The 13,735-nt window shown below is 37.0% G+C and overlaps 3 protein-coding genes across 3 annotated transcripts in view; all 3 read right to left on the bottom strand.

Moving 5' to 3' along the window:
• Positions 1–13,735, bottom strand: part of RB195_004227 (uncharacterized protein) — a gene marked incomplete at both ends in the record, with an annotated part of 43,344 nt that overhangs the window by 19,271 nt on the left and 10,338 nt on the right. The window lies entirely within an intron of this gene.
• On the bottom strand, positions 6,018–6,299 carry RB195_004229 (uncharacterized protein; the record flags this gene model as incomplete). The annotated part of the gene is made up of 1 exon (XM_064180961.1): positions 6,018–6,299. One exon carries the CDS (start codon positions 6,297–6,299, stop codon positions 6,018–6,020), a length of 282 nt encoding a protein of 93 aa, XP_064033249.1.
• On the bottom strand, positions 6,873–7,211 carry RB195_004228 (uncharacterized protein; the record flags this gene model as incomplete). Its single annotated transcript, XM_064180942.1, has 1 exon — positions 6,873–7,211. One exon carries the CDS (start codon positions 7,209–7,211, stop codon positions 6,873–6,875), a length of 339 nt encoding a protein of 112 aa, XP_064033248.1.

Raw genomic sequence — 13,735 nt, 5'->3', positions numbered from 1 at the left:
CTTTCGAGAAAATACTGTTAAAATATTCCATATAGCAAGCTGATTGGTTAAAACACCTGTAAACAATTCTCGTTACGTAAGTTCCAAGTTCGACCTTCTTTGAATCATGGCATCGTAGAGTTTGATTGTGTACTACTTTCTTAAGCTGAACCAAGATTGTTATTGATCTTTATTCTGGCTAACGTTTCGGTGTCGTCGCCTTCTTCAGAGCCTGGAAAAATCAAAGACACCTGTAATTCACTCTCTCAAACGCCTCGTCATCCCACAAGATATGATTTAGCAAACAGATTATTTAAAAGCAACGTCAGAAAAGCAGACCAGCGCTCACCTTGATAGCCACGAAATCGTGATGTTAGCGGACCACCAGTTGTGAGAGTTGCGCCGCTAGTATTAACTAGTAACGATGCCCCCGCCCCTGACCCCGTAGGTCAAAACCCGCAAAGGTCCTGATATGGCACCAGCTCGTTGGTCACAGCGATGCATTCTTCCTTACGATTCATGATAGGACTTTTGCCCGTGATATAAAACGCTTTTCTGACGCTGCTTTTAAATAATCTGTTTGCTAAATCATATCTTGTGGGATAACGAGGCGTTTGAGAGAGTAGATTACACGTGCCTTTGATTTTTCCAGACTCTGAAAAAGGCGACGACGTCGAAACGTTAGCCAGAATAAAGATCAATAACAATCTTGGTTCAGCTTAAGAAAGTAGTACACAATCAAATTCTCGTTACGTTTATTTTAGGAAAGTAAACAAAGGAGAAATGTTTGGTACACTGTTGAGATTTTTTTCTCGTTGAAATAAAATTACAGTAATACAGGTAGGATATTCGATTTTTTCCCCATTTTAGAGTAATAAACAATAAATTAAAGTGTTCACTGCGCTGTTTAAATTTTCTCATTCAGATATAATTACTGTACTACGGAGTCTCCGGGAGAAAGCGCACAGAACACCTTTTCAGAATATCTTTCCTCTTAAAGGATGAACACTGAGAAAACACACAGCCTTGTTAATAAATGCACATTTGCTGAGGATACGAAGGGATTTGTCTAATGACATCCCAAAAAGTACAGTGTAGCAGCATTCTTGCGAAGCACAAAGCCTCAATTAAGGGCTAATCAGTGGAGAATCTTCTGCACGGGAAATACAACTAGATTAGGGCAGAAGCACCTTTAAGGATTTGTCGTGGCCGGCATGACTTTCCCAGCCGGCGTTCGGGGAAGAATGGCAATGGCAAGGTATTACGATAGATTTCCCACGCCAGCCGCTGCATATAAGGGCAGGGCCCCAGTACCCGGGGTCCACTTCCTTTCATCCCTTTTCGATCTGCGTTTCGTGTCGTGTTTTGCTATCGCCTTATTCTCGCCCCATCACCATTGCTGGCTGCCACGGGGCCCGAACCGCTAACCATCTACCACTTATGACTTGAGAACTACTCGCACAACCATTATGCCATGACCCGATTGATACTGTTTGCCATCTATTGTGTTGTGTATCATATATGTTGTTCGCACTGCATTGATCTCCGAAGAATAAACCGCATTTCTAAACACTCTTGAACCGCCTAGTACTATACCGACTTTGTACCACTTATCCACTTCGGTTGGGGCGGGCAAATAGAGGGGAGCAGCCCCAAGGCTCTTGTGAGGCGAACTGGAGCGAGAGATGGGACCCTAAGCTTGAGCCCGCAGTACTCGGAAGGGCTAGGACGCCATGTGGTGGCCAAGCCCGAGGCGCTCCGGTTCCAAGCGGTCGGCTCCGGATCCAACCCATCGATGGTCCCCCCGCTCCTATTCGAAGAGGACCTAGCCCACGACAAAACTGCTGGCGGGGGAAACAAATCATGGAAATCCTGGATATGAAAGAAAAAACAAAATCAATAGGTTTAACCGATCGGAATAGCACAGTTTTGTAGAGTGGAAAACTTCTCAACGAACGACGTATAGATTTTTCAAAATACTTTTTACTCTTATCCACATTTTCAAATGCTCCCTAGGAAATCTTGGATGTGAAAAACCAGAATCAGGATTAAAAGATCGGAATAATACAGTTCTTCAGAGTGGGTAATTTTCCATCAAATGTTGTAAAAAAGAATTAAATTTTATAAGTTAGCAAAACATAAGCAAACATAAAACATGAAGCAAACATAAAACAATAAATAAATCATATAAATTAATTAGTAAAATCATAAATAATTACAAATTTTCAGAAGTACTTCTTTTATTTTGTGTGTACCTTTATTTGTACCCGGATTTAAAGAGGGAAATAATGTTGCTTTGGCAAAAAAAAGCATGGATACGTGTGCGTAAACATGACGAGGCTCCCACGAGAGGTTTCTGAATAAGTCCTGAGTAGAGGCTTCTACGAAATGGAAGCAGCATCGAGAAATAGGAAGTAAACTACAAATTATTATTCACAACAAAGCTACAAAATAACAATTCATACCATTTCTCATGAAGGATAAAGGAGATAAAGAGCTCGACCTTGCTGATGAATCCTTTCTGGATGCGTCAACACTTTTTTCACCTCTATTCAGGATCGTGAAGGTTTAACGAACCCCCCGAATGTAGTCTGTGCAACCATCGCTGGGTGCTAAGCAATGTGTGAACTCAGTGTTTTTATCTTTTCCCAAACAAATTTGGTAGAAAAAAATTCGGAAAAATCGGAAAAAAAACTTAACTTTTTTCGTCTTTTTAATAAACTTCAACCACTGAATCACGATAATGAGTTTCAAATCCGACAGAATTAATTTCATCGGGTATAAAACTCATTTATCGTAAACCACCACCCTACCTCGCCTGGATAATTTTCCTAATTAATCAATTTGGCCATTAATCAATTCGATTTGACAGATCACATTAATCAACAATCGACATTTCCCGACATTAGAGGAATGAAAAGTTTCATTGACTCGAATTAACTCCAAACCGAAGACAGTGCCTTTTATTCTTCTCCTAAGTCAATTAAAAATTTTGCAAAACCATGAGATAATATTGCAAAGAAATACGATATATGCTGATCAGATTATTTCTCAACGTAACTAGATATGTATCATTGCGTCAATTCACTGAAAAAGGTGGATAATTTCCATGCTGCAGTCCACACAAATTTTCACTTATTTCCAAAAAAAAAAACTCAAAATTTTGCCCACAGATCTCAATAATCATTTCGCTTTTCGGGTGGGAAAAAAGAAGAGAAGGGACAAAAAATAGAAAAAAATTAGAAATCGCTAAAAGGGCACAGCTTACGCGTACCTCCAGCTGTCATCTGGATTCTGATTTATACCTACAATTACAATTTCATGTCCTAGCCCTTAATTGAGGTTGATCACTAAATTTCTGCATTAGGACATTTAAGATAGAACTAATCAAACTTTCAAAATCATTTTCCGCAATGATTCGAAATTTTTACTGGATCGAGAAACGATAAATGCATTTTATTCCCTTCCTGAAGCTTTAAGAAGAAAAGAAAAAAATCGAAATATAGCTGTTTTACCAGGAAAAAAAACTCATCCATGCTCAGGTATTGTCCATTAAAACACCAAACAGGAAGTAATTATACAGGAAAAAATTATAACTTTCTATTTTTTGTGTTTCTTGTTGTTAAATGAATGGCAGATACTTAAAAATGACTGACATATGTTTTCATTTTTATAATTCCTATGGGGACTAGCTGGGACAGTGGTTTCCAAGTATCTTCAAAATAAAGTTGGCGAGATTCCAAGAACGACAGTTCGGTTGTTTTCATGTGTCACTGATGCACAATTAACGGTTACGGTGGAGTTTGCGAAGGCGATCGCGCCTTTAACAATTGGTGATTATCGATCGAGCACCAGGTCACCGGGTTCCATTCGATAGTCACCAATTGGCGTGGACGCGCACCAGCCAAGCCTTCACGTCTGTGTTCTTCGCAGGGAGCGTAACGCAATAGGCTCAGTTGCCGTTCAAAACACCGAAATGCAAGAAAAAAAACTCATAATAAAACAAAATAAGACGTTTGAATAACTTTAACAAAACTTTAGCAAAGACTGCCTTTGCAGGTTCAGGAAATAGTCACGTCCTTTTCGGAATTTCCATGACTTCGAATCACTTTCACTTCAAATCTTCAAAAGAACTTAATTAGAGTGGTACACATCACTGGCTCTTAAAGGCATCACCCCACGAATCTGAGGTGGTAGGGATTTCAGGTGGAGTATTCGTATACGGAATCGTAGATTATGGAGAGAAGGGTGATGAGAAGAGTGATTCCGTCCATTTCTTCCTAATTGCCATAAAAAACGGCGCGGACGATACGGCTTCGAGCGATCCGGCGCGCTTTTTTCTACAACGAGTTCGATTGAAACGCGCCAGCCTTGTGCACGCGCCGCATCTTCCGGACCGTTTTTTACGGCAATTAGGAAGAAACAGAGTCACATCCCTCTCCATAAGCTACTATCCCGTATGAGAATACTCCACTTGAAATCCGTACCACCTCAGATTTGTGGGGTGATGTTTTTAAATTGAATTCCAAAGGTACGCCCTTAAGTTACTGCAGTACAGAGAAAAAGAGGTATCCATGTCAAACAGTGAAGGAGCGTGTGTTACTGCGGTCGCGTCGCGGTCATAGAGTAGAAAAATCCTGAAGACGACTGTAAAAAGAGTTAAGGATGTGTTTTGACGGTTTCGAGTGGTTTTCAGTAATTTTTCATCCAGGATTATTTTGATTTTCGATAGAAGTCGGTGCTAGCATATGGGGAAGTGGGATGACTTACAGCGGAAACGCCGTCAAATGTTAGTTCCGCCTGCAAATGATTAGTTTCTGCTTTTTTGTTAAGAAAATAATCATAATAATAATAATAACAATGCCCTTCAGGGAAATCAAAATTTACGGTTGAATAGCCACCATACAAAACAATTATTGTCAAGCATATAATGAGTGACATTCGTTTGACGTGCAATAAAAAAAACCAAAACAGAGACAGAAACCAAGACAGAGAAAGAAAAAGGAGGTATGGTAGTTCTTTGTTTGTTATTACGATGGAAAAATGGAAGGTAAAGGTATAGAGATAAGGAAAAATAGGATAGATAGCGTCTCAAAGTCGCAAGTCAGTCGCAAGTGCTTCTGACCCCTTCAAAACACGATTCTGGAAACAAAACTACGGTGCTTCTTTCGAAAAAATTCACTGGAATTTAGGAATTTTTGACAACTACAGTAACCTAAGCAAATAACTACTAAATACTGTCGCTAAACTATGCACAATCACGCTAATAAGTTTTTCAGAAAATCATCGTAGCACCCGTGTTTACCACATGACCGGAAATTAATGAAATAGAATATAAAACAATTATCTGACAGCGATACAATGAATTTAACAATGAATAAAAACCTGAAAACGGTGGCTCATTTCCTAAACGAGCAAACAATGGGTTAGGTTTGAAGAGATACCATGGCAACTAGAAAAATTTTGTTACAAAAACTCTGAAACAGAATCGCACTGTGGAACTGTGGATTTTTTTTTTCTTATTGCTTCTTTGTTTATTTGTTTCCATGAAATGCTCACAAAAAAAACGTGTTTCCCTTTGATTAGACAAAAATAGAAAAACCAAAAAAAAAAACCCTGTTAAAGGTGTTTCTGCAGGCTTTTTCAAAATTTTTAACATTTCTTCGCTATTATATTGTTGTATGTTGTTTGTTATTTGTTATAAACAGTACTACTCCTTCTAGCCATTCCCATTGCACAAAAATAATTGCTCGCATCTTCTTTGGGACCTAATGATGCTGAAAAACCGTGTTTATGCAATCCTTAGAAATTAAGCTACGATAGCTCAAACATACAGAATATAGAGAATACAGAGAGATTTTTAAGTTTAAGGATTCAATTAAAAACAAAAAAGAAAATAAAAAGTGTATGCACGTACATAAATTATAATAAATTAATAAATAAATATAAATATCACCTATATCACCTGTGCTTCCGTTTTTCATCGGTTTGCTCGAGGGAGCTCCAGTAATACTTCCATTTGTTCATCATACTTCCATTCATTCATCATTCATCATGTTGAATTCCCGACCCATATAAACGTAGCTGGTGCATTCGGATATGTTGGTCCCGTTGAGCGTGAATGGGGCATCAGAAACCCATCCATTCCTCATGAACATCGTCTTGACCAGGTTCAGCTGACGACCAATCTTTCTACACGTTTCATCAAATTCGGGCAGCATCCGTCCCGCCTGATTGATGCTTGTTGTTATAAGAACGAACTCATCAGCGAAACGAAGATGATGTAAATGCCAACCGTCAATTGTCACTCCCATGCCCATTCCAATCCTCGCATCACGTTCTCAAGAATGGCACTGAATATTTTGCGTGAAATTGTGTCACCTTGACGAACCCCTCTCTTCACATCGATTATGACATCATTGTAGAATGGCGAAATTGTGGTCGTTAAGTTATTGTACAACTCTCGCAGTACCTTTATGTACTGAGCGGGGGGCACCTTGGTTGTCCAAGGCCTCCATGACCGCTTCTGTCTCAACTGAGTCAAAGTCTTCTTTAAAGACATCACTCCACGAATCTGAGGTGTTACGGATTTCAGGTGGAGTATTCGTATGTGGGATCATAGATTATGGAGAGGTGAGTGATTCCGTCCATTTCTTCCTAATCGTCGTAAAAAACGGCCCAGAAGATACGGCTTCGGGCATTCTGGTGCACTTTTTTCCACAAAAAGTTCGACTGGAGCGCGCCAGCCTTGTGCGGCGCCGCATCTTCCGTGCCGCTTTTTACGGCAACTAGGAAGAAATGGACGGAATCAACCTCCTCTCCGTAATCTACTATCCCTCATAAGAATACTCCGCCTGAAATCTGTGCCACCTCAGATTCGTGGGGTAATGCCTTTAAGACGACAATAGTGAGACAGAGCGGCATCTTGTAGCCTCGCATGGCTGTCCTTCACCTAATGTTATTCCTATCCTGTTAAGAATTACTCTTGCTAAGAGCTTGTAGATGACAGACAGCAAGTAAGCTGATTGGGTGATAGTTGCTGATGCCATGTAGATCTCCCTTCTTGCACAATAACGCGGTCTTGTTGGTCTTCCACGGTTTAGGAACCTTGCATCCGACAGGCAACGTGTGAATAGTCTCGCCAGAGTGTTGTTAAGAACTGGCGGAAGTTGCTTCAAATGTTCAGAGCTTATCCTGTCGGGACCGAATGCCGTACGACTTCGTGCCGACATGATTGGATGTCGTAAATCGGACTCAACAGCCTCTGGGATGACATGCCCATCTTTCCTTAGATGGTGAGGCAAATGGACATGACTATGGAAGAAATAAATAAATTTAACAAATATGGATATAAAACGTATAAAACGGATAGAAATAGTTGTGAAGTTTGTTCTGTGTACTCTATAAAATTATCTGGATTAGTACAACGTTTTTGTACTAAACTACTCACTTACGCAGAATATAAGACAAGAGCTAATACAAAAATAAAGCCACTGAGATATTGAGACCTGCGGGTGGCCCTGTGCGATAGACAACTAACTGCGCTCTGGAAATTTCGTTAGCAAAAATAAAATAGAGGAGCGCACAGTATGTTGATGAGATTTTCATTAAAATGTCAAATCACGTCAGTCAATGAGGATATGTTTAGATAAAACAACACGTCATTCTAGAATGAAGGAAAAGTGTCGGAAACCATTTTCTGACTTGAATAGCTTCATAACCGTAGTGGTTGGTATTCATCGGAAATTAATTATCAAAAATGTGCGGAGAAATCTAAAAGAGGAGATTTTTTCTGAGGGATTTTTTGAAAAAGCGCGAACAATAATATTAATGTAGCCCCATTATATTATTGAAATTTGATTCGTATCTTATTTATATTATACTATATTCATCATTAAGATATGGTACTCGCAAGACAACTGCGATCAACTCCTCAATTTCCCAGGCACCACCAAAAACCCCAGAAGCGTTTTTCAACGACCATTGATTCATCCATTCTAATTTTTCACTTTCAGGATGCCAGGAATTGGCAAATGAGCGAGTTTCTCTCCTTTTTTTGAAGCCAAACCGATCATTAATATGGTTATTGGATTTTCTGAGGTAGAGGAGAGGTCCCTCAGAGGTGTATTACGCTGTTCCATAGCAATGAGTTGCTGAATGAGGCTGCACAGAATCGAAGTACTCCAGCTCTTCTCAAAAAATCCAGTCACTATTTTCTCAATAAAGAATTTTTCACCAGATATTTATAAATAAAATTTAGTTCACTTTTATGAATGAATTCATATGATTCACTTTATGCAAATTCTAGAAAATTCTTCAGCAGAGAATTAAATTAAATTAAAGATTTCACCAGTTCATCTATGTAGCTTGATTATAAATTAATGTAAGTCACTTCCTGCAACTCCCACAAAATTCTACAAAAGTAGAAGAAAGTAGTAAACATCAACGGTGACTGCAGAAAAATTAAAACTTTGCTTTTGTGTTTTTTCGTGACCACATATAAGCGTACTGTAATCGCATTTTATCCTATTTTACAGCACGTTACATACAATTAATTATAATTAATTTATCAATTAATCATCATCAAATGATTATTTCAAGTGCAGTGACACGAATAACAAAACTAACCATTAGGAAAACAACTTTCTAACTAATTACTCATAAAGACTACTTTTCGCAACCTTTAGAGAGCGAAGAAAATTTTCTACAAAATATCAAGGAACAGGAAAAATCGTAAATTTGACCTTCTTCGAAATTTGGCATTGTATAACTGAATCTGGTCTGCTTCTCTGACACCGCCGGCTGTGAAGAAGGCGATGACGCCGAAAAAAAGGATAAAAGTCCAGGCCAGAACAAAAATCGATGACAATCTTGGTTTTACTGAAGAAAACCTAGTAACAGAGAAAAATTCTTCCACTTTTTTAGGTTTATTAAGAAACACCACATTTAACATTAGGTTTTAGTCCCACTCAAGTTTTCAAATTTTGTTTCCACGGTCGTCAAAATTTTCATTTCACAGCAACCTGAGTCCTAAGCGAAAGAAATCAACAATTCATTAAATCGATGAACGAAGACTGACTGACTATTCCGCTGACCATATTATTGATTGGAATTCCTCTGTTCTTAGATAAAAAATAAATAAAAAGAACAGAAAAATGGGAAAGAAACTTATGGGACGACCTAATGGAATATAACATAGAGAAGGAGAAAAATACCACTTTTTTGAGGTGTTTTTTATCCGTCAATAGCAGGAACTAATTGATCTTGACCACCTCTAGCATTGATTTTCATTGACAACGCCTCCCCTAAGTTGAGATCACAAAATAATAGTCGTTCAAATAAACTTAAAAAAATAAAAATCAGTAATAATAAGCAATAACAATAACGATAAGATCAATAATAATAACGTCAGCGGCAATAAAAATAATAAATATGGTTGCATATGGTAAATAAAACAAGTGAATAAGTAAATATGATTGTATATGGTAAATATTATACTGTTCTTCCTGGCAATGGTGCAAAAATAGTGTGACAAAAAGGAATATGCAAGATTATCAGTGTTCAATGGTATTTAATCACTGGTATTGAGGATTGAAAGTTATTGATTATTGTTATTGTATTTAGTTATTGATTATCATTAGTTATTGATTATTACTAGGTTAAATAAATATAAAAAAGTTATTACTATTCTAAATATACAAAGCACACTAATGTTAAATGACTACCTCGTTACCTTAGCTATCCTTAGAGTACGGTAATACAGTACAGTACTGTATTTAACTTAAGCGAGGATTCACAAACAAACGAAAACAAGCGACAATGTGAACTTCTCGTAGAAATGGAAAACTTTTCGAATCAACAATAAAAATCCACCAAAAGTGTTAAAATCGTTCAGAAAAAGTACAATTATGATATAAATTGAAATGTTGCATAACTTCTAATGAGACTGTGGTATTTTCCACGAAATTTGCGACGAACACGGCAAGACACCACCATCGCTCTCATGGAAATAGTGGTTTTCTCACGAAATAGTTATACTTCGGGATAATTCTTAGTGCGGGAAAATTCGTTTCTTTAAAAAATGAATCTTCCGTGAAAAAATGTAATTGTTATGTGAAGAAAAATAAAAAATAATAATAAAAAAACCATCAAAAATAATTGTTCAGACCGCAGAATCGCAACAAGAACGTACACTTGCTGCGTAAGTGGTGCACACGGTGAACGTCATTGACAAAGATCACCGAAGTGTCTGATCTATGATTATCCAAAGCAGCTCCTCTACATATTTCCCATGTCGGCTACAATAAGCACCCAGGAAGCAGCTACACACGAAATTTGTAGCCAGAAAAAAAAAGTTTTGTGTAGCCAAAGATTTCTTCCGCCTAAAAAAATACATTGTATTGCATCGAACTCAATGTCGAGAAGAAAAAACTCGCGAATATAAGTGAATTTTTTTCTCGCCAAACCCAAAGATCTACCAAAATTTTTCGTTCTTTCAATGTGGTGTCACCGAAAATATTTTGTTGTTATAAAGACGAATGAAAAACGGGAAATGTTGATCCGGGCAATAATAAACAACGATGCGGACACATCGTAGAATTCAAAATTTTTTTCAAATCAACAAAAAAAAACCGACAAACAATATAAAATTATTAAGAAAACTACAACTGTGGTAGATGTTAAAAACTTTAGTTACTGGTAGTTTAGATCACAGCTTAATTCGATTATATATAATATAATATATAAAAAATAATATATAATATATAAAAATAATATTTAATATATAATATTCAATATATAAAAATTATAGAAAGTGGATAAACGATAAATTGCCCGGCGTTAATCAATCCGCTTGGGATGCGTCCCCACGTTCACTTCAATTCAGGATCGTTTGAGGTTTACGAACCGGTAACTGGCCTATAAAATCATTTGCAGGGTTATCCCATGGGTTAAGTCAGCACTTTTTTTGTTTTCCCGGACAAGTTTGGTACCAATTCATCGACCGCAGAGGGATGAAAGGCTTGGTGAGCGCTAGGGCGGATTCGAACCTCCGATCGATCGTTCCCAGGAAGCGGGACCTCTAACCGACAGCGCTACACCCGCCTTATAACAATTATTTTTGTTTTATATTATATTATATTATTAAATTATACCAACGAACAAAACAAAATAAAGTTATCTTGAATTGTTTCTCATTCTATTCAAGATTCGTGCACAGTGTATCATAGTGCAAATCCACTTTCTTATTTTAAAAATTTTCTTTTATTAATCTAATCTTCTAGCTGCGCCAGCGATAAAATTTCAGGATTTTTTTTTTCTAAAATTGTGAATAAAATTTTCAGTTTTTTTGAAATTTGCGAAAAAAATGATATCAGTAACTCATAGTAGGCAACACGTACACACATGAAAACTGTGATTGCAAAAATCTTCGGCTGAAAATTGACACCAGTCGACGGGGAGGATGGGTAAGCGCCGCCCCTTCCGAGAATATATTTAGGTGACGGAGGTCATAAGATGTAAATATGATGACGAGCCGATGCTGATTATCCGACCTCTCATCTTCCGAGCTGACGTACTGATGGGGGCATGAATTTTTCCCTCTCCTTCAAACTATTAGTGCTTTTTTTGGAGCAGCAGCTACCCCTTTTTTTGGGGAAAAAAGTCCGTGAAATTCTTATCTATATCCGAGCAGTTTAAGTAGGTATAAACTGAAAGGAACACTAAAATGTTCGCAAATCACCCGCTCAGGATTCTTGAAAACCAATTACATTCAAGAGGAATAGCACATAAATTGAAATTCCGTTGACGAAAAATAGGTATCTAGTAAGAAAAAAAAACAAAAAAAAGTAGGAAAGACCAATTTTTCGGGTTAGCAAACTTTTTAGAAGAGAATAAGCTTACTTCTTGAGGGCATAATTAAGATGAACGTGTACTACTCTCCTAGATATGACTAGTAATTATTTTCCCATTTCTCAATAAATTACCGATTTTTCGTTGTTCAATTTTGATCTAAGCACAGTGTTAGCTGAAATCATTGCGAGAATCAAAAAATATAAATCAGTATGATGGAAGAAGGAAGAAAAAGAATTGTTTATGCAAGTAAGAGCTTTCTTGATGCCTTTAATTACGATTTAATGTTTTTAATTGCAATTTTTTCCATATTAAGCTACAAATTCAATGGATTTCTTTGCAAATTATCTGTAAATATTTCATTGATGAATAATAGCCAATAATGTCAGCGAGAAAAAACTAATAAGTCATGGAATCAAACCAATATTTACTTAAGAATAGATCAAAAATTCCTTCTAAGATATTTATAGATAAATCAAAAAGTTAGCCAAGGATTTATTTTTGTCTTTAAATTTGTGGATAAATCGAAAATTTGCTAGTGATTTATTTCTGGTATCAATCTCCGATATGATCGCAAAAATTGTCATTTAACAAATTAATTAATTACTGTAGTTGCCCAATTAATTAAGCGTGCGACACATAAGATTTTCTTATTGTTTTTTTCGGCCAATTTCAGCTATTAAACATTTGACAGGCGGACTGCAAAGATTTGTCAAAAATTGAAGATAGATTTTGACAACCCCTCTGGCTCGGTATCCCATGTTTTTTGGGGGCCTAAGCTGAAGAAACTCTGCTATCAAATGAAAAAAATGTCTTTGAAAACGTCCCGTACACATCGGAAACACGTATCCGAACCTCCTAGGCAACCCCCTTGGGGAAGTACTTAAACGGTGAACGCCTACGTTCAGCAATGAAGTGTCATTTCCTTACTGGACGCAAGCGTTCCCCGTATAAGTACTTCTTCAGTTTTTTGACGCAAAATTAGCCAAATAATATTCGAGAACACTGTAGGAGAAGAAATGCTGAGGTTTTTATTTTTACCATTATTATTATTATTATTATTAGTATTCATCCTCATCAAAACAAATATATTGCAACTTTTCTCATAAATCTTTTGCAAAGGAAAAAGCCTGGAATTTAATCCAAATTGACCTGTTCAAAATAATCGAATTTTATCCAAATTGACTATACTTAAATAGATTTTTTTAAATTTGGCAACCTTGAACGAGGGCAAAATTTAGATTTTAAAAAAAATATGAAGAGGATATAATATTGTTCACGGTAACGTTCCCCCACTTTTGCGGATCTCCTTGGAATTTTTCCGGATCTAAGCATAATTATTCAATATTTCTTCCGTGTAAATGAGCTCATGCGGATGATTTTTCTAGGTTTCCTTTTTCACACGTCATTATGACTAAAAGTGGCTTCCACATTTAAATAAACTACAATATCTTTGAAGATTTTTTTTTAATTCAATTGGATTTTCGGTTTGATTTAAAAGATTGCAGGGTTTTTTTTGAATTTCAATTTGATTTCTAATTTGGTTTTTCAGACTGGTGGTTTTGTTTGAGGATTTTTTTAAATGGAACCTTCTCTCCTTTCAATAAAACGTCGTCGGACAATAAGGTGATTAGGGGGCTTTCGAGAAAATTCGAGTTTCTGTGCTCCTACGAGACTAGGAAATCAAAGAGCGCTGCGATAAAACTGCGCATTATGCTCAGCACCTTATCTGCTGTATTATTTAAGCTTAAGTTGTATGGACGCAAGCATTTCTAAGTCCGTACGATTAAGTACGGATCAGTGACGCATGAGATCTGCGAGCAAACAGAAATTACTGTGGATTTATGTGCTAAAAAGGAGTCCGAGAGATCCACGACATAAGCGGATGCGAAGAGTTAACTTAGAT

The sequence above is a fragment of the Necator americanus genome, chromosome I (genome assembly GCF_031761385.1).
Source record: "Necator americanus strain Aroian chromosome I, whole genome shotgun sequence".
In the NCBI taxonomy this organism is placed as follows: Eukaryota; Metazoa; Nematoda; class Chromadorea; order Rhabditida; family Ancylostomatidae; genus Necator; species Necator americanus.
This window is presented reverse-complemented; position numbering and strand designations above follow the sequence as displayed.